Source organism: Exophiala mesophila (assembly GCF_000836275.1).
Source record: "Exophiala mesophila strain CBS 40295 unplaced genomic scaffold supercont1.2, whole genome shotgun sequence".
Taxonomy (NCBI): Eukaryota; Fungi; Ascomycota; class Eurotiomycetes; order Chaetothyriales; family Herpotrichiellaceae; genus Exophiala; species Exophiala mesophila.
The window spans coordinates 1381798-1409508 of NW_015622505.1; the positions used below are offsets into that span (position 1 = coordinate 1381798).

Here is a 27711-nt window from a genome sequence, read left to right on the forward strand (position 1 = left end):
TCACCTCGTCGTCGCCTGGCTTTCGGGACACCTGCATTTACTATTATTCTACAACCCCTTCCATCGCAAATGCACTTCCTTCCTTGACCCTGGCATGTGGCCAGATTATACAATCCTCTCCTCTTCGTTCCGTCATATTACCCACGATATCCAATTATTGACTTGGACGGTGCCACTTGGAGAACCAACCAAGTCGAACATCACTTGTTACAACTGTGTCCAGTGCGTGCATCGAGGACCTTGACATCTGAAGCACGATGCGCATCCGCTTCGCTTTTGCGAGTCAGTTCTTTCTACAGTTGTCTTCTCTCCACGTGTTGAAGTGACCACTAATTATCATTCCAGTCGCCTTTGTCATTCTCCTCCTCTTCTCCTCGTCCCTAGGCCTCCTTCCACACTCATCTCTACCATCCACCCCGGCCGCCGCACAACCATACATTCCTCAACAGTCCGACAAATTCCTCCACTTCATCGTCTTCTTTGCCCTAACGGCCACCTTCTACTTCATCCTTGACACTTCTCGCCGGCGGGTCATACACATTACCTTGATTGTCTGCACATTAGTGTTAGCTGTCGGCAGTGAAGTTGCACAAGGCCTCCTCCCAAACGACCGAGAATTCGACCCATGGGATGTCCTGGCAAATGTGCTAGGAAGTCTCGCAGCTTTAGGGCTGTGCAGCGCCTATCACAAACGAGCAGCTGAAAGACGGCGCAAGGCTAAATACTCCGTCCTAACCGACGAAGGTGATCTGGAGCTCGGCGAGGGTGTCAACGGCGATGTCGCACGACCGGGAGATGACCCTGACCTGGAGACTGGCGTGACTGCAGCTCCAAGAACCGTCGAGGAAGAACTCGACAATTGGGACGAGAATGTACCAGATGAAGCGTGGGATGACGACGACAATACCTCGGCAGAGGCGCGCAATGTCAAGATGACTCCTTCAACCAGTTCTGTGGGAGATGAAGACGCTCCGAAAAAGCTGGCGGTGGATTAGACTATAAGCCAGTCTGCGTTGGGAGTGATTCCCACCACCCTCGACGAAAGTGTAAGATGTGATATTACCGCAACGAGATCAGATAATACCCAGAATGTACCATCAGCAATAGCGACTATTTGGCGCTTTACATGCTCAGCCTAGAAAAGTGCTTTTGTGATGCCTGTAAAGATGTTGTCTTGTCATTGCTGAAATTCATTCTGCTGCTGGATATAAAAGTGTCACGGGCTTGGAGACAGCGCATGGGGCATTCAACATATGACAGCCCGCAGCAATGACGCTGGCGCAGGCGAAAGATGCAATGTTCCAGGACAGATATACTTGGATCAACACAAAGCACGCAAGTTCTTGGTTTCTCGACGATCATGTATGTAGACCATACTCATTGCTCTAAAACCCCCATGTAACTCCCATTGCTCAACTCCAATTGATAAGCAAACCAGCAAAAGAGGTTGAAATTTGCGTCGCCGTCATTGTCCCATCACAGCTGACTGGCCCCAGTTTTGGAAGACTCGGGCTAAGTCAAGCCTATTGGTGTACATTGATGTTTGTTTGATCTGCTGACCAGCACTTCCTCTTGTGGCCCTGGAGGATGGACTTTATTTCCCCAGCGATGAAGTAGACGTCCTAATTGTTCATGGATCTTGACTTGATGACTCTCATGATTCAAAGCCATGGCCGTGGAATCGCTTCGGCAGCAGTTGAACGTTCATCTTTTTTATCTGAAACAACTGAAGCGGCCGCACGAGATTCGAAAAGGATTTCGTCGCACGCCGTGTCGAGAAACAGTGACGCCACCACCGCCGTGGCGATTACCCCAATTCTGTATGACAGGGAATATTAGCTGGGTTCTCAACTCTACATAGGAAGAACATCGAGTCCGCGGAACAAGAATAGAGATCGACCGGGCTGACAATGGGAAGGTTTGGCGCAGGTCCGACCAGTGTGACGGGGAATATAATCACCTTTCTGTAGTAAAACGGCATAATGGATGTAGGTATAAGGATGTTTTTGGGTAGATTGAAATAATCGGGGTGATTGAAGAACCACTGGGGAGGAAGAATGACTAAGGAGTATAAGGAGAGGGTGAAGATGTTCGTGATATATATTATGAGATGTTCTACAACTTTACGAAAGGCAGATCTAGACGCAATCACGGACAGAGTGTCATGGGCTGACTCCATACCAAGGGTCTGATTCTTTGTGGCACTTCAACTCACCATAATGGCTGTGTACTATAGTTCACTGTAGCTGAAAATCAAGGCACAAGGGGTCTGCCGTTCAATCCACGCGTCACAAGAGTCGAGGGATACTTTTGACCATAATCATAGCCCGATGACTATCTAGATTTGATTTGGGCTGAGCATCCACGGCATCCTACCTCTGAATTATCTTTGATCGTGACTGCCGTCCCCCGGTGACCCTACACTTTCTCGAACACGAGAGTCTTGCATAGGAAGGAGCCACGGAGCCTAGTCTTTGACGAGAATCAAGCAACTGCCCAACAGCAACACGTCGTTGTCGCAGGTGCAAGCAATGACGTATTGTGATCGACGATTTCAACTGGCATCATTGGACGTCTTGACACTTCAAACTCGCGGCCAAGACGGCTTGAAATGCAAGACTGCGCCCCGCGAGTCTCGTCTTAGGTTTTGGCTGGCTGGCTGGTTGATGTACATTACCAGTTCCATTGGTATCAAGGTTCATTTTCAAGCGAGCATATCGAGACGCCATTGATGTCATGTGTGGCTAGTGAGATCGAGATCTGTGGCGGAGTCTCACCATGTCTCGCGTCGCAGGTGCATGTGTTTATATCGTGGCATTCATTATTGAAATCATACAATGCGTGGGCATAGGAACTGATGTGCCTAAAGGTACCTAGGTACCTAACCCAGGGTAGGTAGTAACACATGGGCGGATGGGTTGACCGCGTGGGGGCAGAAGACTTACAAGATCCAAGCCCAGGTCGAGAGTGGAATAAAAGTCGACACCACGTGGACATGTTCATCCACTAAGGCAGCTATTGGTTTATAACCAGAGCGTTCTGATAACTGATGGAAGAAACTCATCAAGTATGGTTGCCGCAAAGTCAACTCGTACCTCCCCTTGCTAACAGAAGAGAGTCTGGCGGTTGTGGAGGGAAGTTTTCCCACGTGATGTGGTGTTCGTTGCCAAAGTCACGTGGGGTGACTATCTCCCCCCGAGGGATTGATGTTATGCAGGAGTCATGGCACATATAGTGATATACTCAACGTCCTCGCAATCTGACGCTTCGAGTTTCACAATCAGACATGGGCTGGATCTACGGCCATGCTGAACCATTGTCATTCTTGGGCAGCTTCATTTGCGACAAGCACCAGGGTATTCCAAGCTAGCATGATCTCGCTTTCAGTATGTCATCACAGCATTGCATTCATCGTGGCTTTCTTTATACAACTTCTTGGAATCCGTCTTCTCTGTTGGGTTGTCAGGCTGCTCCACCCAGGGATGCATCATCTTTCAACCCTGCTCAGGCTTCGTAGTACTCCAACAAGGTCCTTCGGCGGCGTCTTCTCGCCCTGCTCGGACATCAGTGCTCGCTTGAGGCCTTGTTTTTCCCGCTGCTCCAACATTTCCGCACACATGGCCAGAACTCGATCCGCCACATTATCAGCGGCGGTACGGTATTGACCAATTTTATGAATACTATCTGCAAATGAATCAATGGTGGGGCCCACTGACTCAAATACAGCGTTCAGTTCTTGTGTAATCCTCTCGCCCGGCATTGGATTCTGGGTCAATACGTCCACGGCTGCAAGGTCGCTTGCAGACAAGAGTGACCTATCTGGCTCTGGAGATCTTGCATCACCTCTAGGTGGGAGGCTAGGAGGCCGTAGGAGAGATTCCAAGGCTTCTTTTTCTGCTCGAAGTCTGAAGTTTGTTAGCATTCTCATTCACATCAGCTCCAGAGGATCTTACCTCTTTATCTGAGTCTCCAATTCTCCAATTTTTTCGAGGTTTTGGACATTTTTGGGATTCGGCCGTTCTGGTAGCGGCTTCTGCTGAACCGCCAACTCTTCACGGCTGAACCAGTCTGAAAGCTCGGATCGATTGGCTAAATCTTTGAGCAATTCTTCTTCTATAACTCGAGCTAGACTCATGTCAGAATCGATACCAATAAAGGAGCCTCTATACGAACCCGCTGATCGTGCACTAGAATCCTCAAAGTCGGTTCCCATTGGCTTCTCGTCCAGCGCCCGAGTTCCACACCATGTGAGGAGTTGTCTCATGCGCCGCGGCTCTGGAAGACCATCGCTTTCAATATGCTTGTAGAAGTCGGGAATGGCGACTTCGTGATGGGGGAGTGCTTCGGGCCCATTAGCAAATTGGACACAAACGAGCGTGTGTTACGTACCATTGGAATTGCCGGTTTCAATTAGAGAGCTTGCCCTTCGTCCTCGCATGCCTAGACTACTTCGCCGTTCACCTTTTCTGTGGTTGTCCTCCCGCATGGCTTTATTTCGTTTGATGACAGGCGTGTCGGCGAAAGGAAGCGCGATCTTGGTTTCTGAATGCTTCTCCGTTGCGGTCACCACCTCGGTCGCCTTGGACTCGGGCACGGCAACCTCGACATTCTCGGCCTGTTCGGGGACCTCGCTGCTTATTTGCTGGGGGACAACCTTCTGTTGCGCCGCATCCACAGTCTTCGCTGGCGACTTTCTCTTGCTTTTGCTGGGTGATGATTTCTGGGGTTTTGGTTTCTCTAGTTTGACGGACATCGATATAGGGCTGCCATTGCCTGGGTCGTGTTCTCGCGAAAGGCGCTTTGATCTTCGGGGCGCAACATTGTCCTTTGGGTTGGGTGTTGAAAAAGATAGTCTCTTCCCTCTTTTCTTAGGGGCTGGTTGCGGCTCATCTTCCGTCGCAGGCCCGGGTTTGGGTGCACCACGTTCAACTTTTTGCGGGACGGCGGTAACGGGCTGGGCGGATGCTGACGGTTGCGGCACCGCCGAAGTTTCTGATTTGTTTTTCTTGACACGCGTGAACAGGAAACCGTCGTCATCCTCGTCATAATCTGGGCAAGAAAAGTCAGTCGCAATATGGAATATTTGGTAGCTGCGAAGAACATCGTACCCATTTTTCGCTTTTTCTCGTTAACAGTTCGGGAAAGGGACGACCGTTTTGAGTCGCGGCTAGCAGTGGGAGGTCTGAGATCGGTAGAGGCGTTGAATCGGCTAGGGTGTATGGGCGCGTCATCTTTGTCGTGCAGGCGGGAGTGGATGGTTCTTTGTTGCCTCTGGCTCGATGACATCGGAAGGGTTTGTAAGGGTTGTCGCGAAACAAGCATGCTTGTCGTGCTTTGAGTCGGGTGGGTGGATAGGAGTTTGAGGTGACGCGATCAGTTGAAGCGCGCGCAGCATCTGCGTCCACGCGTCACATGTGAGAATAGCGCATAATAAGGATGATGGAGGTCAGCGAGTGATTGTAATGGATTTCTTGTGGATGTTGAGCTTTGCACAAGGCGAAGCGTAGGTTCGGTGGTAGGAGGGTCGGATCTTGAACAAACGCATAGCGGGTTGCGTCTCTGCAATGTTTACATGACATTGAGACTGAGCCTGCTGGGCCTGGATGCCAAGGCGCTAGTCCCATATGGGCGCTCGTTTCTCAAGGTTCGTGCTTCTGATCCCGTGACTTTTTAGGGTCACCATGGTGAGACCCATTGCCAATCACCGTTCAATCAGAGGTCACTATACGGAGTACTATGAAAATGTGCAGCCTCGATCTTGAGTGTGAAAAGTCGACGGGAATAGATCAGTCTGGCGAGTAGCTAAAGAACATATCCTCCAAGCTAAAACTTTGCTTGCCTGGTACCTTGGGCGACGATGCGGAATGGCAAGGAAGGACAGATACACTTCGCCATATGCTGTCTTTGAGGCAGGTGGTACTATCAAACAAGGAAACCGCCACAAAGCTTCCATCGATCTCTCTACTCGAAGCAGAAAACCCATGAATAGCGAAGCGAGTTTGAGCGAGTCAACTAACAGACAAGCCTGGCACCATCCTGGTATGCCGAGGGTTGGTTGCGTATCAGCGATGTTCAACTTACACCGTGCTACTCTGGCCCCTCGGCCCTCCCTGGTGGTAACCTGACGCGAGGTGATTGCGTGTTTGTCTGCTCATGATGCAACCATGCCTCGAGTGATTGGACGATTTTAAAGTGTTTGGAGAATTGAGCGGCAGGAGCCATGGACAATATCCACCGATTTACAACGGAACCGGAGGCTTGTCTTTTAGGTGAGGGGTAATTTCTGGTAGGAAGAGAGCAATGACATGTTCTTATTCAGCTTATCGAAGCCAATTGAAAATGGACAGTGGCAATATGGGATGGAAATCGACTTATGAACGGTATCTACGTTTCAAAGGTCTTTCTGAGGTCATCATATGGCATCTGGCTTGCTAGACACTTGAGATTATAACTCTTTGTAGATAATTTACCTGGAAACATAACTGGAGAAGAGGGGCAGATCATGGTCAAACTCAGGTACCCGAGCGGCAGTGACCCCCCGTGCCCTCCATACCCATTATTGAATGACTGGGTCTAAGTAGTTTCAGCAATAGTAATAAATCCGTACCAACCTACCTAGGTACCTTAACTTAGGTAGGCAGGGAGGAAATCTGCACATTATTATTACTGTGTCATTGTGGGCTTTCTTGAGTACCTGATAATTGCACCCACTGAACCCTGACCTTCCTCACCGCAGCTTCGCTACGTGGCTATTTCCAATTCTATCTTGGTGTTCTTGACGAGGACGCCGACCTTCCAAGCACATTTAACCAACTTCCCTTGCACCCTCTTTCCATCTTGCATGATCTCTCTCCAGCGCCTGCGACCGTCCCATATCTAGGGCTCGCCAACCATTAGAAAGCTCAATAATCAACACTTGAGCCTCTAAATGACTAGCCTGCAAATAATACGGCAGTAAGAACTTCGTTGGAATCCTTCCACTCCCGGCCTCACTCACACCCTGGTCACTGTTCTGCTCCGTGGTTCTGGCCCCTCCCTTCGACGTCCTGCAATCGCCTCTGCAACCTCAGCCAGCTGTTCCTGCCGTCTTATGCTCGGCTTCCGCAACTATTGTTCCTCTTGACAGTCCGATCCTCCGGCCCAAAGCAGCCTCTCTTTTGACACATCTCTCCTCGATATAAACCGTACCCTCCACTCGCTCCCCTCCCCTTCACCCCTCCTCCTCCTTGCCTGGCTGTCCATTACTTCTAGCCATGGTTCATATATCGCTTCCACGGGGAATGACCTCCCGAAAAAACAAGGAGAAGGATAAGGACAATGGTCAAAGTGCAAATACTGAGAAGGAAAGAAGAACCAGCCCTCCCAGACTTGGAACTTCTCCTAGTTCTCTCACACTCTCCGATCAGAAACCTCTTGTACTTAAGGTCTATGTCATCAAAGTATGAGCCACCCCTTTGGTTCTCTACCAACCACATTGTTGTCCCACTAACGAGCATCAGGCTCGAAACCTGGCCGCCAAAGATAGGTCTGGTACATCTGATCCTGTGAGTACAAAATACTGGTTCCTTGTCCACGTCTGACCCTCCTCAGTACCTTGTCGTCACCCTGGGCAACTCCAAACAATCCACCCCCTCCATTCCCAAGACCTTGAACCCAGAATGGAAGATTTGCTTCGACATTCCTCTTACAGGCCTTCCCTTACTAGAGTGCATGTGCTGGGATAAGGATCGTTTCGGCAAGGACTATATGGGCGAGTTTGACATTGCTATCGAGGACATTTTTGCAGATTCAAGGGTTCAACAAGACCCAAAGTGGTACAAGTTAAAGTCACGGCGGAGGGAGGGCAAGAAGTCCAGCTCCGTCTCTGGTGAGGTTCTCATTCAGTTCTCCCTCGTCGACTCGGCCAATCCTTCGGCTAGCCCAGAGGAGATTTGGAAGAGCTTTCAAGCATATCTTGGTGCCGAAGGCGAAGACGATGAATTATCCCGTGTTACGTCTGTTACCGAAGCCAACCTTGTTGAGGACGAAATGGACGATGGCCTAGATGACGATATCGACTCGGCCACCGAAACAGACACTCCTCGTGGTTCTGGTATAGCCGAGAAGAAGGCGAAGAAGAAGCGGCTCGCCCGACTCCGTCGCAAATCCATCGCTGCCAGGGCATACAACTTACTCGGGACCGATAACGATGTGTCTGGTGTCATATTTTTGGAAATTGTCAAGATCACCGACCTCCCCCCTGAGCGTAACATGACTCGTACTTCGTTCGACATGGATCCCTTCGTTGTTACGGCCTTGGGTCGCAAGGTCTTGAGGACAAAGGTCATTCGGCACAACCTAAACCCTGTTTACAATGAAAAGATGGTGTTCCAGGTCTTGCGACATGAGACAGGATACTCCTTGACCTTTACCGTCATCGATCGAGACAAGTTGTCAGGCAATGATTTCGTGGCCTCTGCTTCTTTCCCTGTTCAAAAAGTGATCCAAGCTGCTCCGGAGCAGGATCCGGCAACTGGCCTGTTCGATTTGCCTGAACCACCAGAATACTCACCGATGGCCTCACACAAAGAGAACAGGTCAAGATTTCGTTTGCCATTGTCTCGCTCCTCCTCTGCCAACAGTCTGCATAAGTTGAGTCGTCCCGGCATGAGACGAGATGATTCCCAGGCTTCCCTGGCAAGCAGCAATGGGCAAGAAAGCCTCCGCCCGCCACCTCCCACGAGTAACCCATCAGACAACGGCAGCTTGAGAGTGCCCAACGCGCCTGAACCTCCTATGCCACAGCCCACCGAGGACCCCGGCTTGAATCCATACACAATTCCTTTGGAGCTGAAAAACAAAGAACGCTGGGAAGCCAAGCATAGCCCTGAGCTGTTCATCAAAGCTCGATTTTTGTCCTATCCCGCTCTGAGACAGCAATTCTGGCGAGCAATGCTCAAACAATACGACGTGGATGACAGCAAGCGAATCAGTAAAATAGAGTTCACCACCATGTTGGACACATTGGGCTCCACCTTGAAGGAGTCAACGATTGATTCCTTCTTTAAAAGATTCGCCTCAGAGAACGAAGACGTCGGAGAGGTCGATCTCACATTTGATCAAGCGGTCATCTGTTTAGAAGAGCAGCTAGAGAAAAGCAGCAGCAAGAAGACCTTGTCTTCAAAAGTGAAGATCAGCATGGGCCCCTTTGCTCAGCCAACGTCGATCAAGAACGAAGACAATGCCGGGAATGGTCCACCGCAGCCAGAGTCCAGCACTGAGGCTTCTACGAATGAAAACCCAAAGCGCAGTGCCATTCCGGCCATCCAACAGGATCCTCTTGGCAGTCCCGGCGAAGAAGGTAAATTACTTAGCAACGACCTTTCGGAAGGAGATGTTGAGGAACATGTGATTGAGATCCGCGAATGCCCAATATGTCACCAGCCCAAACTGAACAAGCGCACCGAGGCCGACATTATCACACATATTGCCACATGCGCAAGCTCAGACTGGAGACAGGTCAACAATCTGGTCATGGGAGGATTTGTGACTCAGAGTCAAGCTCAACGCAAATGGTACTCCAAGGTCATCACCAAGATCAGCTACGGCGGGTACAAGCTTGGTGCTAATAGCGCCAACATCCTGGTACAAGATCGCGTGACAGGGCAGATCAACGAGGAGCGCATGTCAGTGTATGTTCGAATCGGCATCCGCCTGCTGTACAAGGCGGTGGGTGCTCGCGAGATGGAAAAGAAGAGGATCAAGAAGATGCTCAAGTCGCTTTCGATCAAACAAGGCAGGAAGTTTGATGACCCTGCCTCGACGGCACAGATTGAAGGCTTTATTGCTTTCCACCGGCTCGACATGTCGGAAGTACTGCTGTCCACTGATCAGTTCAAGAATTTCAATGAGTTCTTCTACCGAGCACTGAAGCCGACAGCGCGGCCCTGCAGTGCACCGGATCGGCCTGAGATCATTGTGTCTCCAGCGGACTGTCGCACGGTTGTCTTCAACACACTTGATGAAGCCACCCGAATCTGGGTCAAAGGCCGTGATTACAGCATGGAAAAGTTGTTTGGTGATGCGTACCCCTTGGAGGCGAAGCGATACAAAGGCGGCAGCATGGGTATCTTTCGACTGGCTCCTCAAGATTATCATCGATTTCACGTGCCTGTGGACGGGACTTTGGGCACACCAAAGTTGATAGAGGGTGAGTATTACACAGTCAACCCTATGGCAATCAGATCAGCGCTCGATGTGTACGGCGACAACGTGCGGGTGGTGATCCCCATCGACTCGGTCGCGCATGGTCGAGTCATGTTCGTTTGTATCGGAGCCATGATGGTGGGCTCCACCGTGATTACCCGAAAAGCTGGCGAACGAGTGAAGAGAGCAGAGGAGCTGGGGTATTTCAAATTTGGTGGCAGCACTGTCCTCCTGTTCTTTGAGCCTGGACGAATGGTTTACGACGAAGACCTGGTTGACAATAGCAGTGGGGCGTTGGAAACATTGGTAAGTTGGCACCACAGAATTTGGGACGGTAAAAGGGAGAGTGCTTACTGATAATGTTGCTAAATAGGTTCGTGTGGGCATGTCGATCGGACATTCGCCCAATGTCGAACCGCATCGACCGGATATGAAGAAAGACGAGGCCAACATCACCAACGAGGAAAGGCAAGAAGCCAAACGCCGAATCGAAGGCAGCCTCGCATCGGACCCTGACCCAGGCTCAACTCCTGATGGTAAAGATAGTCCGCCTATCGCCTAGCGCTGCTCTTATATCATGACATGACGACGAGTGGCGAGATGGTCTGGGATAGAGACAACCACAACAGTGCATAGACGCAAGTGACTCGGCGAAAGGAGTGATGTATATACATAGGTACAACAAGCCTCAGCTTATTGCTTGGATTACAGCAACCATGTGCAGAAGCGCAAATTCCAGCCAAAACAAAGACTGTTGAGTCATCTCAAGTTGTCGTTTAGTGTCCTTTCTTTGAGCGATGGCATGCGATTGGGATTGAATTAAAATGGCGAGATTGGTATTGTTGCGGTGGCGTGACTTAAGGTAGTCCTGCCAAAGGAAGACATCGTGGCGTCGTGGCATCTCGGTATTTTTACAACAATTGAATATGGCGTCCAACAATTGCATCTCTCAGTTTTTGGCCCAAAAGATACGAAAACGAGGCGATATACAAATTCGGCCATCGCGACAAGGATGACAAAAGCCATCTTCTTGGCAATGACGCCCTGAGGTTTTCCTAAGGCAGGCATGACTTTCAATGCCGCCCTAGTTACATAAGTCGGCACCGATGGTACGGTGAATAAAAGGCTGAATACCGACCCATTTGCTCAGCCTTACCGATGCTTATGGGGCCTTACGGGCGGGAGCGGGGAGCAATGATGATGGGGGCCGATGGGCTGGCAGCGGCCTAAGCACCTAGGTACTTAGACAACCAGACAACCCGTGGTGGACCAGGGGTTTTTGGTCTATGTCTCTTTGGGAATATACCAGACTGAGCAAACAAGCCCACTTTCCTTTCTCTCAATCAGTCCTCTCACACACCCTACCAGTATTACCTTGAAGAAGAGTGTTGCAAACGCCACCGGGTATGTGACTCGGCTCCAAATACCAGTCAATAAGTCAGGTACCTTGCCATGCATTAAAAACGTGGGCCCAAAGAGGCATCTAAGTTACAATTAGCGTGACAGATTACTGGTTAACCGTACAGCAGGCATACAGTCATGCCAGGTACATGCAACCCAAGTCCCGCTAAACCGAGTACTGTATCGTACTGTGGTATTAAGGTACCGCATTGGATCTCGAAAGGGGAGCGAGCTACGGAAGCAACTCCCGTTTAGTTAGCAGAGAGGTGTCCACCCCACCTCTCACGGCCATAGATATCAATCCTCAAGCATTACCAATGCCCGGCAATAGGCGAGACCGCAAAGAAAAACTTCTAGTCCCTGTTCTGAGCAATGACGAGACTCCTTGATTGAATGGCATACGCAGCCCACCGTGGCAGCGGTCGAGGCCATTTCAACTTGATCACCAGGACTATATTTGGTCGTATTAGCAAAGCACCCAAAGTAAGGTCGATATTCGCGAACTTGTCGTCAGTTGGTATCAAAGGAAGCTGAGAAAAATAGCGACGAACCTGGTCGCTGCCCGTGTGCATGTGTACATCTTGAATACCCCATGCGGTCACATGGAGGATCTACCGACCGACTTCTTCGTTACCACCTCAGCCTACACCGCGAATCTCTATCGAAGCCAATATGCGGCGATTGATCCCAGTCAACCATCGTTATCACAGGCGGGCAAAGTCGTCATCATCACGGGGGCATCGTCAGGGATAGGGGCGCGAGGACTGGCACCAGCATTTGCGCAGGCAGGGCCTCGAGCCATGGTGTTGGTGGGTAGAGACATCAATCGACTCTGTGCGACTGAGGCTGCTCTACGTCGAATCAACCCTCATGTTGAGTACATTTCTGCCTCAACCGACATCACCGACCAGGCTGCGGTGACAAACTTGTTCACATTTGTGCGGAACCGCTATGGTCACGCCGACGTGCTTGTCAACAACGCAGGCGTCATGAGCCGCCCCCGCGAGTGTTTGATGGCCGCCGTCGTCGATCTGACTGCCTGGTGGGCAGACTTCGAGGTCAACGTCAAGGGCACCTTTCTCATGACCAACGCCTTCCTGTCCCTTTTGCCACCAGACGTCCAGCCCCGGCCCACAGTCATCACCCTTACCGCCCCGGTCGCCTCGTCCCTCTATCCTGGTTGGTCCTCATATTCCATATCAAAGCTGGCCGCCTGGAGAATCGCAGACTATGTGGCCACCGAGTGTCCACACGTCACCTCGGTCGCCCTTCAGCCTGGTCTCGTTTTGACTGACACGGTCCTTGGTAAGATTTACCCCCAGCTTTTCTACTCCCTCCTTCCTGCAAGCAATCATATTACCTTAGCTTGCGTGCACTCGCTTTTCCACCGCTAGTTAAGAAAATCCGCCACCTCCATCCAATTTTGTTTGGTCACTCTGTGTTGACAACGACGCTAGATACTTTCAAACGCTTTGCCCTTGACAAACCCGACTTGGTGGGTGGAACTGCTGTGTGGCTCGCCACCGAGGCCGCCTCTTTTCTCACCGGCCGCTGCATTTCAGCCAATTGGTCTGTCGATGACCTAATGCGGCGAAGAGACCAGATCCTCGCCAGCAACGATTTGAAGCTCGTCTATCACGGCAATTTTGGCCTACGACAATTTCAGGCGTGATTTTAGCGTCCGACCGAGTCACCCTCGCTGGGGGCACAGCACGGCACTTGTTGAATTGAGTTCAATCTACGCTCCGAGAGATTCGCTTGTACATCAGACACGGATCTCCTTGACCGACTATGAAACCCATGAGATAGTTTTGCTTTAGGACGATACACAGATCAGGAGTTGGGATACCTAAAACAGATACTACATGTCATTGATGATACGCCACCCCAGTTGTCCTTCGCTTTCTAGCTTCAGATAGTTCGGCATCTGAAAAGTCTCACTATCTGTTGCATGATTCTAGATACACCGATCTCAAATTATGAATCGATTCTTACCCTCTCCCAAAGATTGCTTAGAGCTAGGCTGCGACTAACAGGCTTCGAATCAGCACGTAAAAGGAAATCATGAATAGTCATCGCCTAAATTCTGATTTCTAGCGTACTCCACATCAAGGATATCATCTCCCTTGCCCCTGTCTTGCAACGGGATTTCACGATGCCACTAAACAAGGCAGGTGCCAAGACCATATAGAGAGTCGCACACCAGTCCAAATATGGTTCTTTCTGGGGCGTCCGTGTACCCATAAGCCGACCTAACCATGGAGGTGCAATGGAGCCCCGGTGGACATGCATGTCATGAGATTAGAGTTGTTTTCTTCCTTTGTGGGGCGCCTTGCGGCGTGGAAGACGAGGTTGAGGAATTTACCTAGAGCCTTCCAAACAGTGTGTCGAGGTCTAATCGGGTGTCCACTAATCGAGGGTGCGATGCGGCAAAACAATGGTTAACTCTTGAATCAAGGATTCATGGAGCTCGTAAGGAAAGGTTGAGCGACTGACTTACATCCTCCTGCACCAATCAAAAGGGTCTGAGAGAGAGCCATTCCCTGTGAGCCAACGAAATCAGAAGAGAGATTGAGTTTAGGTGATCATAGCTTGGTTTGCCCTCAGTCTGTATGGCTTACCAAAGACATCTGAGGCTGCAGCATTGCCAGCTACGTTACCGCCGGTCCAATCAGAGGTGGGGCCCGAACCACTGGCCGTCGAATCCGGAGACAAGTTGGTCGGTGAGAGGAAGTCAAAAGCTTCAGCCGCACGGCGGGCGGGGTACTCGTCGCCTCGAATACAGTACTGGTCTGTCGAGGAAAGGCACATGTAACAGGTCTTCTTGGAAAAGCGTATATGCAGCAACACGAGCCTCCGTCTTGCAACTGGCTCTAAGCTGATGATTTGGCCGTTAAGCCAAGATCTCACTCTCGATGGAGCAGGAGCAATGAATCGTGTTACAGGTGGTGGATGGTACTTTTGTCGACAGCAATGACGAGTCCAACTGAGAAGGACGCTTCGACGTCGTCGTCGACCACAAACACCACGGCAGGCACCACCAACAGCACCTTCCTCGTCTGGGTTCCTGGCGCCAAGAACAAATCAACACGTGAAACTCGACAACAAGTCTTCCAACGACATCGACATGCTGCTCTTGTTCATCACCAGAGACGAAAGGAAAGACGGAGTCAAGAACCCTCTCGCATAGTCTCTAAAGCTCTCTGCCCATTCTTGCCTTCGCCCACCACCGCAGAACACCATAGCCGAGTCACCCCCACGTTGACCTCCCACCTGCTTTCCCCGTCTCCTCCCATAGACCCAGATCTTGGTCGTTTCGATCCTTTTGACACCCTGTGTGTTCGCGGCCTGTCTACGAATGCCTTGGCTCTGGTTCAATTCGGTAGGCGCTTCTCCCTTGCAGAACCCTTCTCCCATCCTCCTATACTTCCCCGCTGGTGTCATGCATAGTCACTACCATGTGTGGCAACCGTTGACCCTCTTCTTGCAGCCTTACATAATCAATGGCCGGCATTTGCATCAAGCAGCATGCCAGAGACGATGGAGTCTTGGAAGAAGAAGACCATGGCTTTGGCAGTCGAAGCACCCTATCTCCTGGAAGCCATTGCATATGCGGGAGCATGTTATCAACTATTCTTTGGCGCCGCCGGTTCATCCACCAGACTAGTCCACGTCCAGTCACAGCATCATGCTGTCAAATCACTTCGGCAAGCACTTGAATCTTCTACCGGGGCCATTTCTGATGCTATGCTCATGTCCATGGCCATCCTTGGTATCCATACATTCCGGCCGCAAAAAAATGGACCACCAGGGTCAACTCGATCGCCATATCGAGATTTTGATTTCCACTCCAGCCAGGTCTGGGATTCGACCCACATCGATGCCTTGATAAGATTGGTCAAGATCAAAGGTGGTCTAAAAAGCATTGTAACAGCCGATTTTCGAGAGATGGTGGCAGTGTATGTATCATGCCTCAGCCTATTCTGGCTATACGCTGACAAGGAGCCGTAGCATCGACATCCAAAGCTCATTGGACGTCCTCAAGAAGCCTTCCTTTCCTCTCATGATGCCCTCTCAGACGATGATGCAGATGGTTTACGCGAAACGCCCCTCACTTCCAGAAACCCGGTTCGACCCACCGGGTCAGGGATTCGGGGTCTTGAGAGGTATCAATGGAGGGTCGGTGATGCTGAAACTGATCCACCACATTCGCTGCCTCCTCGAAGCCTTCGACATGATTTTACTCCAAGGGCCAGCAAGTGGTATAGATTTGCATTTCCTACTCGCAACACGACGTGCTCTGCAACATGATGCCTTGTCGGTGGTCAACTCTGACGATGTGATCTATACTATCTGTCGCCTAGGCATCATTGCATACATGGGCGAGTCGATCGAGCCTCACTGTGCCCCCTGGCCCTTCCACACCAATGTTTCCAAAGCGCTCATGTTGGCCCTTGACAAGTGTGATAGACTGGACTACGAATCCGCCTCTAAGGACCATGATTCACTGTTGCTCTGGAGCGCTGTCGCCGGTGCTGTTGCCGCAAGGAAGACGCACTTACTTTATTGGTACTATGGATTTATACGGGGTTTACGACAATCACGTGGCATGGTGTCGTGGTATGAATTGCAGGATGAAATGAGCTACTTTCTGCCATTCAAGTATCGCCAAGGGGAGGCATGTCGACAAATTTGGGAGGACATGTGCACGTGGTCACCTTCTGATCACTATTCATTGCCTTTAAGGGGATTGAGGTGAATGAAAATGGGCCTCTGAAGAAGGTTCTAGCGTCAACTTCTCGCGAATGAATGGAGCATTGGAAAAACGATTTCCCACATAATGGCACAGCACGGTAGTTTGGAGAAAGTTGGAACCAAAAGACTACTCGATTTGCACTCCAAACCACAGGCTGCCGATCGCATGTTGCGACCGCTGACATCCAAAGCCCGGCCTACTTCGGGAGCCCTCTTCTCTATCTCGCCCTCGAATCCCAGATATCAGTTTCACCATTTTAAAATACATGCCCAAGGACCTGGCTTGTATGAAGACAAAAAGAATACCAACTCCGCCACAGATGCCACTACACACGCCAGATATCGGCAGTCATCCTGAACCATGGCCCCAATTCCGCCCTTGCATGTCTAATGGACACAACTTGGATCGCCAAATGCTGGTCAGATGATCCTACGAACCCAAGAAAGAGAATTATTGTTCAGGGCCAACCGGTGCAGTTTTCGACCCAGCGTTGAGTGGAGCAAGGAATGAATGTTCGCTGTCGCTTTTCCTTCTTGCCTTGGGCGGGCTCGGATCTCTTGACGGGTGCTGGCTTGACAAACTCGGCCCTCTTGACTGGTTGGGCTTCTTGGACAGGCTCAAGTTCACCTCGCTTCCTAGGCCAACCCGTGCAGTTTTCGACCCATCGTTGGGCAGAGCAAGGAATGAACTGGATTTGTCGCTTGGCTGGTCGCCTCTCGGAGCGTCTCTTGAGCTCAGAGGCGACTTGGGAGCCTCCATTGATGAGTTCATTCCACATATCGGCAGTGGCCTGACCGTCAGTCTCTACGGCATCCATCTGGATTTGGGCTTCACGGCACAGGGTCTTTGCGGCATCGTTGGCCTCACAAGAGTCGTCAAGTTGATCACAAATGTGGCTGATGATGACACCTGGTTGATCATAAGCATTGAACGAGCCAAGTGACGTATGTGTGGACTTACTGGGGTTGGTAGACTCCTTTCCATCTTGTGTAATGACAGGGTCGACAGCCAGGTAGGCAAAGTCGTCATCCGCTCGTCCTCCAAGTCCTCCTTCATATTTGAGGGTTGGCACACAGAAGCCAAAATCGGGTTGAACATCGAATGAGTCGGGGCTTGCCTTTGCCGAGACTGCGGGCAAGGCAGCCGCAAGAATGACAGCGATACTGGCGGTTTGAGCGAGCATTTTGCTTGATGTGGAGTTGATTGTCAGGAAAATGGTAGAAAGGCTTGGGAGAGCAAGTATGAAGGCTGGTCAACAGTGTAAAGGGAGAAGTCTCGAGAGTCTGGTTCGCAAATGAGTGTAGCGAAAGGTTCGTCCGGCCAGCGGGAGTGAAAGGAATGAATGAAGAGAGGAAAAGAAGACGAATCTGGATGCAGCACTTTTCACAGGGAAACACAACAGCGTGAGGGAAACAGCAAAATCAAGACGTAGGAAAATCATCTTATTATTTAGAGAGAGACCCTCAGAGAGGAGCCATTGGAACCGTTCATGGGTGTGGGTTGTTGGCACCTGGAATGGAATGCCTTGTTTCGAAGATGAAGCAAATGGCGTCAGGATTGGGTTTCAGCGTGGGTGGTCAAGGGGCGCTTCCCAAAGCTTAGCCTTGTGGAGGAACCAGGCGACGAAACGCCAGATGATGGGAAACGAAACACTCAATCAGTCAAATATTGTCGAGGATGACGTGCAAATTTGGATATGATTGTCCTTGGGTGCTGGGATGATTGTTACTGATCATTGAGTTACTGAAGTGATGAGTTTATGATGTCTGTTGTGTGCAATTGGGACTTGCAAGGAATTGGCTGGTGAAAAAGTAAGGGCTGGGCTCAGATCACGTGAGCTCTGTTGGATGGTCACTTGAACGATGACAAGCAAATAAAAGTACCTTCATACCTACATACATCTATAAATGAAAAGGCATCACCAGAAGTACTAAATACACACATACTTTTGATAATAAAAGGTACTATTGATGCATCCTGATTTGAGAGACACCCCGTCCTAAATGACAAGGTTCTCAAGGTATAAAAATCCTCTCTCCCATCCCACATGACCACCAACATCAAATTCGCTCAAGGACCATCATCCAAGGCGGGGGTGAGTGTTTGAAGTTAAGAGAGGGTAGATGCTGTAATAGGTTTAGTAAGACACCTCAATCGAAATCCAGAGAGAGAAGCTACCCTTGGGGCCATGGGTCATGCACACCTATGGTGAAGCGCGTGGTGTTCCAGGTCTGGGGGGTCGAGGGGCCGAGGGCCCCAGGGGCCCCAGTGGCCCGGAGCGAGAAGGCTTAAGGGCCGAGGGGGATCCCACGAGGGATCCCACGAGTGCCTCCACCCTGAGAATGTGAATGATGAATGGTGATGCCTAATAATAATAACAATAGTTCACTGCGTCATAGGTTCTGTTCATTATCATTATGTATCATACGATGAGAGAATATCAAATCAAGTTTGGCGACATGTTCCCTATTCTCTTTCTGTATATCGACATGCCATGTGGGCACGTACCTTAGGGAGGGAGGGGACAAAGTGCCTAACTTAGGGAGGGAGAGGCAGATATGTATGGATTAATATGGGAATCAATCAATTGGCACGTGACACTGACACAGATTCTCCCAGACTCATGGGGTCAAGCCAATTCCCAACCGACATTCAGACATACAGACATACAGACATATACTTCGTAGACCTCTTTGTTACTCATTTGACTCTGGCAAGATCCAACCCTACGCCACACATCTCCTCTCCATCTATGTATGACTTTGCAAAGGATCATGTTCGGATCTAGTCCGCACTAGGACCTAGCCTTCACCCAAAGGCCCGATATACACATCACATCATAACCATACATCGGGTGCATAACCGATTCGATTCATTCATATCTTCGCCTCATAAACCAGTTTGTTGTCAATTGACTTTCTAAGTACCTCATATCGCCTCATGATCTTGAACAGTGTCCTGATGTTGGTTCTTCATTCCTTCTCGGATCGTGTCCGGTGCCACAGCGGAGTAGGGATCGTCAATTGTGTCGTCGTCTTCCTTCTCTTCATCCTTGTCCATGATTTCCGTCTCTGCTTCGCTGACGGCGTCTTCTTCCGATCGACCACGCTCCCGTTGAGGAGATCTGGTTCTAGCCATCTTTGGACTGGGTTCCTGAACTTCAATGACAATCGGGCCTGTTTGCCGGTCGGCGTATTTGTCAATGAAGGCATCTTTCAATACTTCGTAAATGAAACTGTATTGCAACTCATTCATCACCATCATCATGCGTTGCTCCCGGAGACAGTTGACGGTTTCCGAGACAAGATCCTCTTGATCATTAGGGTCTGGTGTCGTCGCCTTAGGAGGACCGCTTCGGCCCCATGTTGGACTCGAGACAGTACCTGATGATGTACTGGTCGCTGAAGATTCCAAAAGTCGTCCAGCCTCAAGCTCTTGGAGAAGGAAATCCAACGCTATCCAAGTGCCTGTGCGGCCAACGCCCGCTGAGCAGTGAACGAACCGAGGAGAATCTTTGGCAATCAACCTAGAGACCTTGGTGAGCTCCAACAGAGCCACCCGCTCGGCGGCTTCTGGTTTTCCAAAATCCGGCCAGCCGTTGAAAAGATAATGATGGATGGTCTTGCGTTGACCGTCCATGTCGAGCTGCAATTCTCGAACCTCGCATCTGATGGCAGGATCATAGCGCGACGAAATCAATGTGATTGTTAATGTGCGACTGGTCTGTGTCTGCTCGTCTGGATCGCCAGAAGAAGAGTCTCCTTGCTCCCCATCTGGCGGCGGAGTTGCTATTGATTCAATGTTAGTCATAAGTTTATGTCAAGTGACCTCCGAAAGACTTACCGTCATCGTCATCCTGACTGCCTTCTCTAGCGTCCTTGCCCTCATCACTAGATAGTACCATTGTTGGGTTGCTCTCTTGGGCGGGATAATACTGAGCACATTTTTCTCTGTTGCCTTCAGAGAGTCGAGTGAGCATGATCACGACGCCAACGTCACCACAGCTTTCCTGCATCACCATCTGCCAGAAGTGAAAGAACTGTCCATTCTTGGGACCTTGAGTAGCAATGTATCTGCTCAGGTTTTGTTCGAGAGCTAAATCCGAGCTCTGTGGCGTTTTTGTGCTTTTGCTGGTCTTGGTTTTGGGTCGACGACTCTGCAGCACGATGGGAGAAGCATTGATGTAGTCAGAACCATCGATGGCGGGATCCAGCTTCACTCTGACAGCATCCCAGGGCTGGACGTTAGCATAGCGATTTCGGCTGGTAGTAACGGGGGTTCTGCTAATTCTGTATTGGGAAGAATCTGGATTCCGCATGGCTTCAGCCATTCGAGAGCGTTGCCTCCATTCCAACTCTTGGAAAGCTTCAGAGATTTCTATGATAAGGTCAGTATTTCTGCTGGCGACTGAGGCGAGTGAGACGTGTGCGCTTACCTGAACGGCCTTTGGTCAGATAGGGGGGCATCTTGACAGACAGAATTTGAGCCAAGTCGTCCCTCTTTTCAGTGGCGGCGGTGTTATCATGGCTACTATCATCGTTATCATCAAACGGCGAGTTCCCTGACGAGGCGGGCCTCGATACCCGCAAGGCCGAGTCTCGAGATCGTTGTCGCTTGTTGTGTTGCATCGAAGGGGTGCTGAGTTGCATAGCTTGTGGCATGAGATGGGCTATCTCGCTGATCTGAGCATGGTGGGAGTTGCTGGCATCCGTCCAACGTTGAGAACTGGAAGTCGAGACAGAGCCTGATGGAGCAGTGGTTGGGCGGATGGTCAGGTTAGGAAGTGTCTTGGATCTCCTTGAAGGCGAGTGTATTCGGAGCCTGTGCAAGAATGAGGAGCGTGAGAGTGGTGGCGTGTTGGAGGATTGGGATTCCTCGGATGCAGGATCCTGAGGAGCGGCGCCGTGTTTGTCGGTGAAGAACTTTGAGACGGTCGTGGTGGCTTTGGCGTGAATGATATTAATGATCAGTGGACAAGTAGGATACGATGAATAATATCTCTAGGTTGTTGTTGTGTTTTTGTGAAGGAAGAGATTTGTGGACGGAGTGGGTTGTGGTAATCCAGGTTAAGAAAGAAGGGTTGGGTTATTGATTGTCCTTTCCCCTGCAACCCGAACGGATCAAACGTCAAGCGGGAGCAGAATGAAAGGATGAGGTACTTTGAGAGGTAATTGTGATCTCAGGTCAGCCTTGTCTAGGACGCATCCACAACAAAGAGTCAAAACTTCGTTTTTGGAGGTAGTTGACGTGAATCTGGGCGCTTAGAGTAGTGCGTGTATCGTTGGGATTAATGAATATGTTCGAGAGTTGGTGGATTGATTGTGCCGAGTGAAGATGTGTCCAGCCACTAGAACGATAAAGACATGTACAGCCTTGCAAGATCTTGTGTCCTTGCACTTGGACAAGCAATGATGGTCGGAGTCTTCCAATGGGAAATATCACACAGGCCGGCCGGTGAGGCTGTGGATGATATGTCACAATATGGCCTTTGATCTTGATCGAGGCGCTGATCTCATCTTGCAGGTTGAGTACACGGTTGCCCATGGGGAGTTTGTAAAGACGGGACAAAGTACCGTAAATAATGAGAATTAACGTGCGAGAAGTCTGTTTTGACAGCGCAATCCAAACAAATCACCTTGGACCAATGGAGGAGGGGCATTTACCCTGAGATTTTGCTGACGAATTGAGATTCCATGACAACGTCCATCTCAATTCATTGTCCACACGCATGCTCGCCCCTCTGATCTTCACGACATCAACATTGCATTGATTGATCCTTCTTCCGCTTCCAAGCTTCACACTCCTACTTGACTCCTCCCTTGCTGCTGACGCACAGGCGTCTAAACAAAGAGCATCCAGAGCACCATGTCATGGCTGTGGTTCCTCGAGGTTCGCTCCCGCCACCTAATCAATAATAGACCCACGACATGCTAACACCGATTAGAAACGGCTAACAGAAACAGTAAACGACCTTCCGATGACATTCTCCTCTCAGACTCTTTGTTGACACGAACCCCCCTCGCAGTTGTTACGAAGCCCCGCCTTTCACCGAGGTGTCCAACAAGTGCATAAAAAAGTTCATGAGTTGCGACATGGGAAGCCGCCCGAGTATTATGGTGGTACAAATATCGAGGGTAGGTCACCTTACCACTTTGTCGACTCATACCTATGAGCACCATCTTCAGCACCCACCCCAGTGGTCACATTCAAATTTACCACAGGCACCATGTCGTGCTCAAATACTGATTCGACCTCATATTAGGCCCGACTGACCCGGCCCGAGGAGTCAAAAGATTCGTCCAGTTGTTCTGGGACGAGCTCAAGACCGGACATAAACCCCCGCCCCCTCCTCCACGGAAACCCTGACCTTTTTTGAATCGCCACTTTAAAACAAAACGATGCCACGACAAATTTGATGTTTAGCAGGGCGTTCAGGTTGGGAGACTCACCCAGGTGACTTGGCAACAACTCCTATGTGTACAGTATCCAAAGGGCAACATATTCATGCTATGGGGTCGGAGATCCAATTGAGAAATCTTCTCTCTTTCATTGATATCCAGAATCGCCCCCTCCCCTAGTGCCCTCCCATCTGTCCAAAACACGTCCAGACAATTCCTGGGCGAACCAGCGAATCCCAGAGCAAGTGATGACAATGAATGACCGACCTGGTCATTCATTCGTCGATTGACAATGCCTCTCCTGGCAATCCGGATAAGATTGGGTTGACTTGGTCCTGCTACGTGCTAGTCCGACCCTCATTCCATCCGAAGAGCAACCGTTTTCTTTTCAGCGCCCGGCAGCTTGTTTTCTGTGTTCAGTCCCCATGAGACTTCAGAGATCATTCACAGCCCTCGATTGGTGGGGACAGGCGGACAGATTTCATTCGACTTGAATTCCCCATTGAGTGGAGACACCCCTCCGCTCTGTATTGCGACCTGGCAGTTTGGAACCACGAAAATATTCGGCTCCGAGTCATGATCTGGATCAGGATCAGGATCAAGAGGTAGGTCATTCCGCCTCACATGTTACAAGCTCGGCCTTGGGTGCGACCATGACGTTGGCCGTATGCAGCCTGCCAGCCGGCAGCATGACATCTTTCTAGCTCAATATTAGTCTCACAAATTGATCGGCTTCCCAACCCGCTCGTCCAGAATGGAACTTGAGCTTGTACAAGGACCTGTTGTTCGAGTATGGTGGACTGTCATCTCCGGATCACAACCGCTGGACTATGTGTCCTGGCGTGGACGGTATCTGTGTCAACTTGTCCGTGACGGACTATACACGATTTGGTTGATTCCTCAAATGAGGCTGGCAGTTGGACATTTGGTTATATATTATCAATGATATAGACTCCTTGATTCAAACTCAACGCAATTTTTCTTGTTCATTTTGATATACGCCCATTTGTGTGATACATTTCATATCGAGAGAATAGCCTTTACACATACTGGTATGCGACAGACGGATCGGGTTCGAATGCGAAATGGAGCAAGGCAGTCCAAGGTCTTTATGATTGTGATACTACGAGGCCGGATGGTCTTTTGGTGACCTCGACGGTTGGGATCGAGGCGATGCGATGGCATGGGTGGAAGTCCCACGAGAAGAATCAAAGGTGTCACAACACTCCTTAAGCACGCAGCCGGTGTCATATGCAAGTCCCCAACAAAATCTGGGGTTAAGACGGTGCCGCAGATGCTATTCCTCGGCAGAAATGGTCAGAGACCTACCTCAAAGGGCCTTCCTTGTCCTCCTTTGGGTCTATTTTCCCGATTCGTCTCGAGGAGTCCAGATCTCCCGGCCTGTTTCCCCCCTTGCCACGTGGAAGACAAAGGGTCGAGAGATTAAAAAGGAGCCTGGGCTGGTGACTGTTGGACCAGATTTGCATGCTTATTACCGTGTCCGCCTGCGATCAAGAGATGCAGATGCGGGACTAGAGGTGATTGTGAAACTGCTACATCCAATCTCTGTTGCCGAGGTCAGAAAGTCGAGTCGCGTCCTACACAGAAAGTCTCTGTGTAACATCTGCATGTGGAAATGGAGTCGAGACCCGATTTTGAAAGAGCCTGGTCGTCTCTCGACCTGGCAGGGATCATTCATTCATCCAGCCAGCCTGCTTGCTTGCTTGCTTGCCGCACGGTCGTCCAACTACCTGCATGCGTCTGCCAGTGCCGGCATCGTTGTGGACGTGGACACGGATGCGGAAGGGCAACTTGACATTGTAGTTTGTCCGTTGCGGGTCCGTCATGTTGTGGTCTGTAAGGACGATGTGGAATTGTTTGTCAACCACTGGTTGGTGGGCCTTTCCAAATATTCTGAGACGTATATCTTTGTGAAGCTGTTTGGATTAGCGCTGAGGGACAAGGCTCCTGGAAGAAGCTACACTGGCAGCATTGTCCCCGGCGTGAGCCCCGTCCTGGCCCAGGGTCACGAGGGGGTGGGCGGCCATTGTGAGAGGCACGGCCTAATTTTGTACGACATGGCATCTCAGCAGCCCAAACAGGCAATTGTGCGATCGAAACGTTGGTACTCCTTACTCCGTAGTGCTAATCAGACCACCAGGAACCTACAGGAATAGCCAATGAGAATCAACTAGTCTGCCGGGCCTCGACAACACGAGAAGCATTAAAAGAGAAACTTGAGTGTGACCGGTTCAACCAGTAGACGTGTAACTCGACGACTAGTCGGCGTGGCCACCTTCATGAACCCGGGTGAGAATGTATGGAAGGTGCCAAAGCATGGATGACCAGCAACTAGTAGCCGAAACTGTCATAGCGATCTGAACACACGATCAAGACTCGATAGCCATGGTTAAAACCGTAGAGCTGTCTGCATGGTGAGCAACCAGTTGTGGCCAGTGGCCAGATTGTTGACCGCCGTCGTTAAGCATATCTGGAAAAGCTGGTGCTCACTCACTCTCGTAGTTGCGGTGATTACGGGCCAGAACAGCCCAGGCTGTGACTCCGTTACCGCCAGAGGAATTCAGCAACACCCTTGTCTGTTTATGATCCCTTAGGGCCATCGTGCGAAAGAGGTGGAAGATTCCGAACCTTTGCCACTTGTTCCCAAACGTACCCTAAATCATGTGAAGTGTGATGGCCCCCAATTCATGATTGGCCACTGGCCGTTGACCATGCCGAGAACAAATCCAAAGTAGGAGAACGCATGAGCGTTGAGAACGAGCGGCGGAGCAACAAGTTCGAGCAAGGCTGGAGGGAGGCTCAGCGGCCGTGAAGCCCAGAACCAGGCATCCACGCGTGAGGGATTCTGGTTGGCGGTTTGAGAACTTTTTCGAGGGCTGGAGATTATCGTCCACTGGTATTGGCTTCTCGCAAGATGAGTCGGCAGGGGACGGGCAGCACCAGAACAGAGTAGGATGGAACTATGCAAAGTATGCAGAGTCAGTTGACCGTTTGTGGAAGCGACGATGGTTGGAAAAATGGAGCATGACATGATACTCATCCCCTGTGGCGGTTTGATACACAAGCGAGCCAGTTATGCAACGTCGGTTGCAGCAATTGGTAACTGGGGGAGTCGAACGGCCAAGGGCCTTTAGCAGATCGACTCCTGCCGGCAGTGCAAAGTACGCGTATACACACTCCGTACACTTTTCAAACACAGATGCCCAGAATCAACAGGCGGAGGGGCATCTGATGGATGTGCGGACCACCTCGATGGCGCCTAAAGTGGCGCTGTTACTGTAGAAGCGAAGGGGCCTTGTGGCCCAAGCGGGCAAGAAGGAAGTTTGACATTGTCGAATACAAAGGTATGGAAAAGAATCCATCCTCAGAGTACGTGAAGTCTCACGAAACAGGGCTGTACGAGTAAGGGGGGACTAAAAGCCAGCACCGCCGGATAAAGGATGACAGCCTATGACTCGCGCACTTTAGGCGGGTGGCACTGCTTGTAGGCACCTACTGAAGCCTCCTGTTAGGTAGGTAGGCACGGTACCTAGGTAAAGGCGAACTGAGGTGAGGGCAAGTATGGCGGGCCTGCGCCCAACTCTTAGGCATGGATGCTGTCCCTGGCCACTTGGGTCCTTAGTGGCAGGGTGGGTGATCCCAGATTCGCAGGGGCACAGTGGCGCTATTTGATGCAGGGAGATCTCTGATCGCCGATGCGTCTGATCTGAGTCTCCACTGGTGCATGAATGATGGCATTCAAGACACGGTGAGCCGGATGTTTTCGGGCGTCCAGCACAGGGGATCTTCGCCTGGAACTAGCCCTATCTAGGAGCCCGGACGATTGCCGATTTAGGCCGCGGCTGGCTTTTGTGGCCCCCGGGGTCCTTTGGGGCCAATTAAAGATGATGATTTGGGGCAAGCCTATGACCATCTGCCCGTGGCATCTGACAGACGCATCCATTCCCGCCACAAGGCCTATTGTCACACTAACTAGGCTCGAGATACTCGAACGCTGGCCTCGCTTACAGAGTTGCTGTCGCTGCCGTCGTTGGCGATGCCATGATAGGCTCCACGTTCAAGCACTGGATTGTAAACTTGATGCTTGCATACGGATTCGGGTTCCGAGTCCGAACCCATCTAGCACCATTCCTGCCACTACTGTCCCGTGTGTGGGTGCTGTTTTAGATTACAACAAGTTGGTATCAACACTGGAGATGTCAGCTGATTGTTTGTAACATTGTAACACGTGTCTTGTTCCAGGTCTGGTGTTCTCATCCTCTAGGACTGAGGAGCATCGTGTTCTCCCGCCCGCATAGGTAAGAGCCCACAGCAGAAATAAGCAATGCCGCTCGAACTGTGCACATATCATGAACCACGACAGTACAGACCATGTTGCAAGAGGCTGTCGTCAGCTGCAATAAACCCCAAGAACTCGAAACTGTAATGGTCGGAATTGGCATCCCATCGCTTGGGTCTTTGCCGAGCTCGTCCCACGTGTCGGTGGCGTCAGCCGTTTACAGTTGCCTTGCAAAGGCAAGGACAAGGAACGGAAGGATCGAAGTAGGGAGTAGTTTGGTAGTACCGCTTGCCTCCACTACCATCTGCATCCACATCTACACACTGTGTGATAACACATTCAAGATGATCGATACTTCATCTCTCTTCTCTACAAGGCTACAAGGCTACAAGGCCCACGTGGCCCTGGAAGCATCTATACTTTCGCTCTAACATCCCACAACAATATACGAGGCAATAACAAGAGGCAAGTAATAGATTCCTAAGGAATGTCGAGTCTTTTCGTCCAACATGACTCTCAAGGCGCATCTGTCACTCCCTTTGTTTAATCTTCATCTAGCTTGGATTCACCAGCAATGACGATTTATCAAACCCAGATTTCACGTGCTTGCCTCATTACTGCCCGACCATGTCTGAGATGCGCCACCGAAGCTTGCACTCGAAGAACTGAGT

At 50.6% G+C, this 27711-nt stretch overlaps 7 protein-coding genes across 8 annotated transcripts; 3 read left to right on the forward strand and 4 right to left on the reverse strand.

Annotated features, from left to right (window-relative positions):
* Positions 1 to 23: 23 nt before the first annotated feature.
* On the forward strand, positions 24 to 1309 carry PV10_02385 (uncharacterized protein). The gene is made up of 2 exons (XM_016366693.1): positions 24 to 282; positions 346 to 1309. Exons 1-2 carry the CDS (start codon positions 258 to 260, stop codon positions 993 to 995), a joined length of 675 nt encoding a protein of 224 aa, XP_016226211.1. The 5' UTR covers positions 24 to 257; the 3' UTR covers positions 996 to 1309.
* Positions 1310 to 3354: 2045 nt separating this feature from the next.
* On the reverse strand, positions 3355 to 5522 carry PV10_02386 (uncharacterized protein). Its single transcript, XM_016366694.1, has 5 exons — positions 5109 to 5522; positions 4390 to 5049; positions 4174 to 4341; positions 3954 to 4125; positions 3355 to 3905 (listed from the first exon to the last, which is right to left on the reverse strand). The coding sequence occupies exons 1-5, from the start codon at positions 5320 to 5322 to the stop codon at positions 3488 to 3490; spliced, it is 1632 nt and encodes a 543-aa protein (XP_016226212.1). The 5' UTR covers positions 5323 to 5522; the 3' UTR covers positions 3355 to 3487.
* Positions 5523 to 6715: 1193 nt separating this feature from the next.
* PV10_02387 (phosphatidylserine decarboxylase) lies at positions 6716 to 11179 on the forward strand. The gene is made up of 4 exons (XM_016366695.1): positions 6716 to 7439; positions 7500 to 7544; positions 7591 to 10491; positions 10559 to 11179. The coding sequence occupies exons 1-4, from the start codon at positions 7254 to 7256 to the stop codon at positions 10745 to 10747; spliced, it is 3321 nt and encodes a 1106-aa protein (XP_016226213.1). The 5' UTR covers positions 6716 to 7253; the 3' UTR covers positions 10748 to 11179.
* Positions 11180 to 14556: 3377 nt separating this feature from the next.
* On the forward strand, positions 14557 to 17061 carry PV10_02388 (uncharacterized protein). Its single transcript, XM_016366696.1, has 3 exons — positions 14557 to 14968; positions 15077 to 15545; positions 15598 to 17061. Exons 1-3 carry the CDS (start codon positions 14560 to 14562, stop codon positions 16343 to 16345), a joined length of 1626 nt encoding a protein of 541 aa, XP_016226214.1. The 5' UTR covers positions 14557 to 14559; the 3' UTR covers positions 16346 to 17061.
* On the reverse strand, positions 16626 to 17731 carry PV10_02389 (uncharacterized protein). The gene is made up of 2 exons (XM_016366697.1): positions 17303 to 17731; positions 16626 to 17251 (listed from the first exon to the last, which is right to left on the reverse strand). The coding sequence occupies exons 1-2, from the start codon at positions 17523 to 17525 to the stop codon at positions 16800 to 16802; spliced, it is 675 nt and encodes a 224-aa protein (XP_016226215.1). The 5' UTR covers positions 17526 to 17731; the 3' UTR covers positions 16626 to 16799.
* A 1215-nt stretch (positions 17732 to 18946) lies between these two features.
* PV10_02390 (uncharacterized protein) lies at positions 18947 to 21828 on the reverse strand. Its single transcript, XM_016366698.1, has 3 exons — positions 20778 to 21828; positions 20186 to 20719; positions 18947 to 20130 (listed from the first exon to the last, which is right to left on the reverse strand). The coding sequence occupies exons 1-3, from the start codon at positions 21001 to 21003 to the stop codon at positions 19271 to 19273; spliced, it is 1620 nt and encodes a 539-aa protein (XP_016226216.1). The 5' UTR covers positions 21004 to 21828; the 3' UTR covers positions 18947 to 19270.
* Positions 21829 to 24635: 2807 nt separating this feature from the next.
* On the reverse strand, positions 24636 to 26096 carry PV10_02391. 2 transcript variants are annotated; one of them, XM_016366700.1, is made up of 3 exons: positions 25390 to 26096; positions 25256 to 25337; positions 24636 to 25164 (listed from the first exon to the last, which is right to left on the reverse strand). In XM_016366700.1, exon 1 carries the CDS (start codon positions 25799 to 25801, stop codon positions 25421 to 25423), a length of 381 nt encoding a protein of 126 aa, XP_016226218.1. In that variant the 5' UTR covers positions 25802 to 26096; the 3' UTR covers positions 24636 to 25164; positions 25256 to 25337; positions 25390 to 25420. The 2 variants fall into 2 exon arrangements, with proteins under 2 accessions (XP_016226218.1, XP_016226217.1); XM_016366699.1 differs by having other exon boundaries at positions 24636 to 25337.
* Positions 26097 to 27711: the final 1615 nt, after the last annotated feature.

Bases quoted from the DNA above. Each gene is read 5' to 3' on its own strand.
- PV10_02389 (XM_016366697.1), bottom strand. From the start codon at position 17,525: ATGCTCGCTCAAACCGCCAGTATCGCTGTCATTCTTGCGGCTGCCTTG. The intron at 17,252-17,302 runs GTAAGTCCACAC...ATGATCAACCAG, and splicing joins AAAGGAGTCTACCAACCCCA to GTGTCATCATCAGCCACATT.
- PV10_02390 (XM_016366698.1), bottom strand. From the start codon at position 21,003: ATGCCACAAGCTATGCAACTCAGCACCCCTTCGATGCAACACAACAAG. The intron at 20,720-20,777 runs GTAAGCGCACAC...ACCTTATCATAG, and splicing joins TCTGACCAAAGGCCGTTCAG to AAATCTCTGAAGCTTTCCAA. The intron at 20,131-20,185 runs GTAAGTCTTTCG...TTGAATCAATAG, and splicing joins CAGTCAGGATGACGATGACG to CAACTCCGCCGCCAGATGGG.
- PV10_02388 (XM_016366696.1), top strand. From the start codon at position 14,560: ATGACGAGTCCAACTGAGAAGGACGCTTCGACGTCGTCGTCGACCACA. The intron at 14,969-15,076 runs GTAGGCGCTTCT...CTCTTCTTGCAG, and splicing joins CTTGGCTCTGGTTCAATTCG to CCTTACATAATCAATGGCCG. The intron at 15,546-15,597 runs GTATGTATCATG...AAGGAGCCGTAG, and splicing joins TTTCGAGAGATGGTGGCAGT to CATCGACATCCAAAGCTCAT.
- PV10_02386 (XM_016366694.1), bottom strand. From the start codon at position 5,322: ATGCTTGTTTCGCGACAACCCTTACAAACCCTTCCGATGTCATCGAGC. The intron at 5,050-5,108 runs GTACGATGTTCT...TTTCTTGCCCAG, and splicing joins CGAGAAAAAGCGAAAAATGG to ATTATGACGAGGATGACGAC. The intron at 3,906-3,953 runs GTAAGATCCTCT...AACAAACTTCAG, and splicing joins TTGGAGACTCAGATAAAGAG to ACTTCGAGCAGAAAAAGAAG.
- PV10_02385 (XM_016366693.1), top strand. From the start codon at position 258: ATGCGCATCCGCTTCGCTTTTGCGA. The intron at 283-345 runs GTCAGTTCTTTC...TTATCATTCCAG, and splicing joins CATCCGCTTCGCTTTTGCGA to TCGCCTTTGTCATTCTCCTC.
- PV10_02387 (XM_016366695.1), top strand. From the start codon at position 7,254: ATGGTTCATATATCGCTTCCACGGGGAATGACCTCCCGAAAAAACAAG. The intron at 7,440-7,499 runs GTATGAGCCACC...AACGAGCATCAG, and splicing joins TTAAGGTCTATGTCATCAAA to GCTCGAAACCTGGCCGCCAA. The intron at 10,492-10,558 runs GTAAGTTGGCAC...GTTGCTAAATAG, and splicing joins GTGGGGCGTTGGAAACATTG to GTTCGTGTGGGCATGTCGAT.
- PV10_02391 (XM_016366700.1), bottom strand. From the start codon at position 25,801: ATGAGTATCATGTCATGCTCCATTTTTCCAACCATCGTCGCTTCCACA.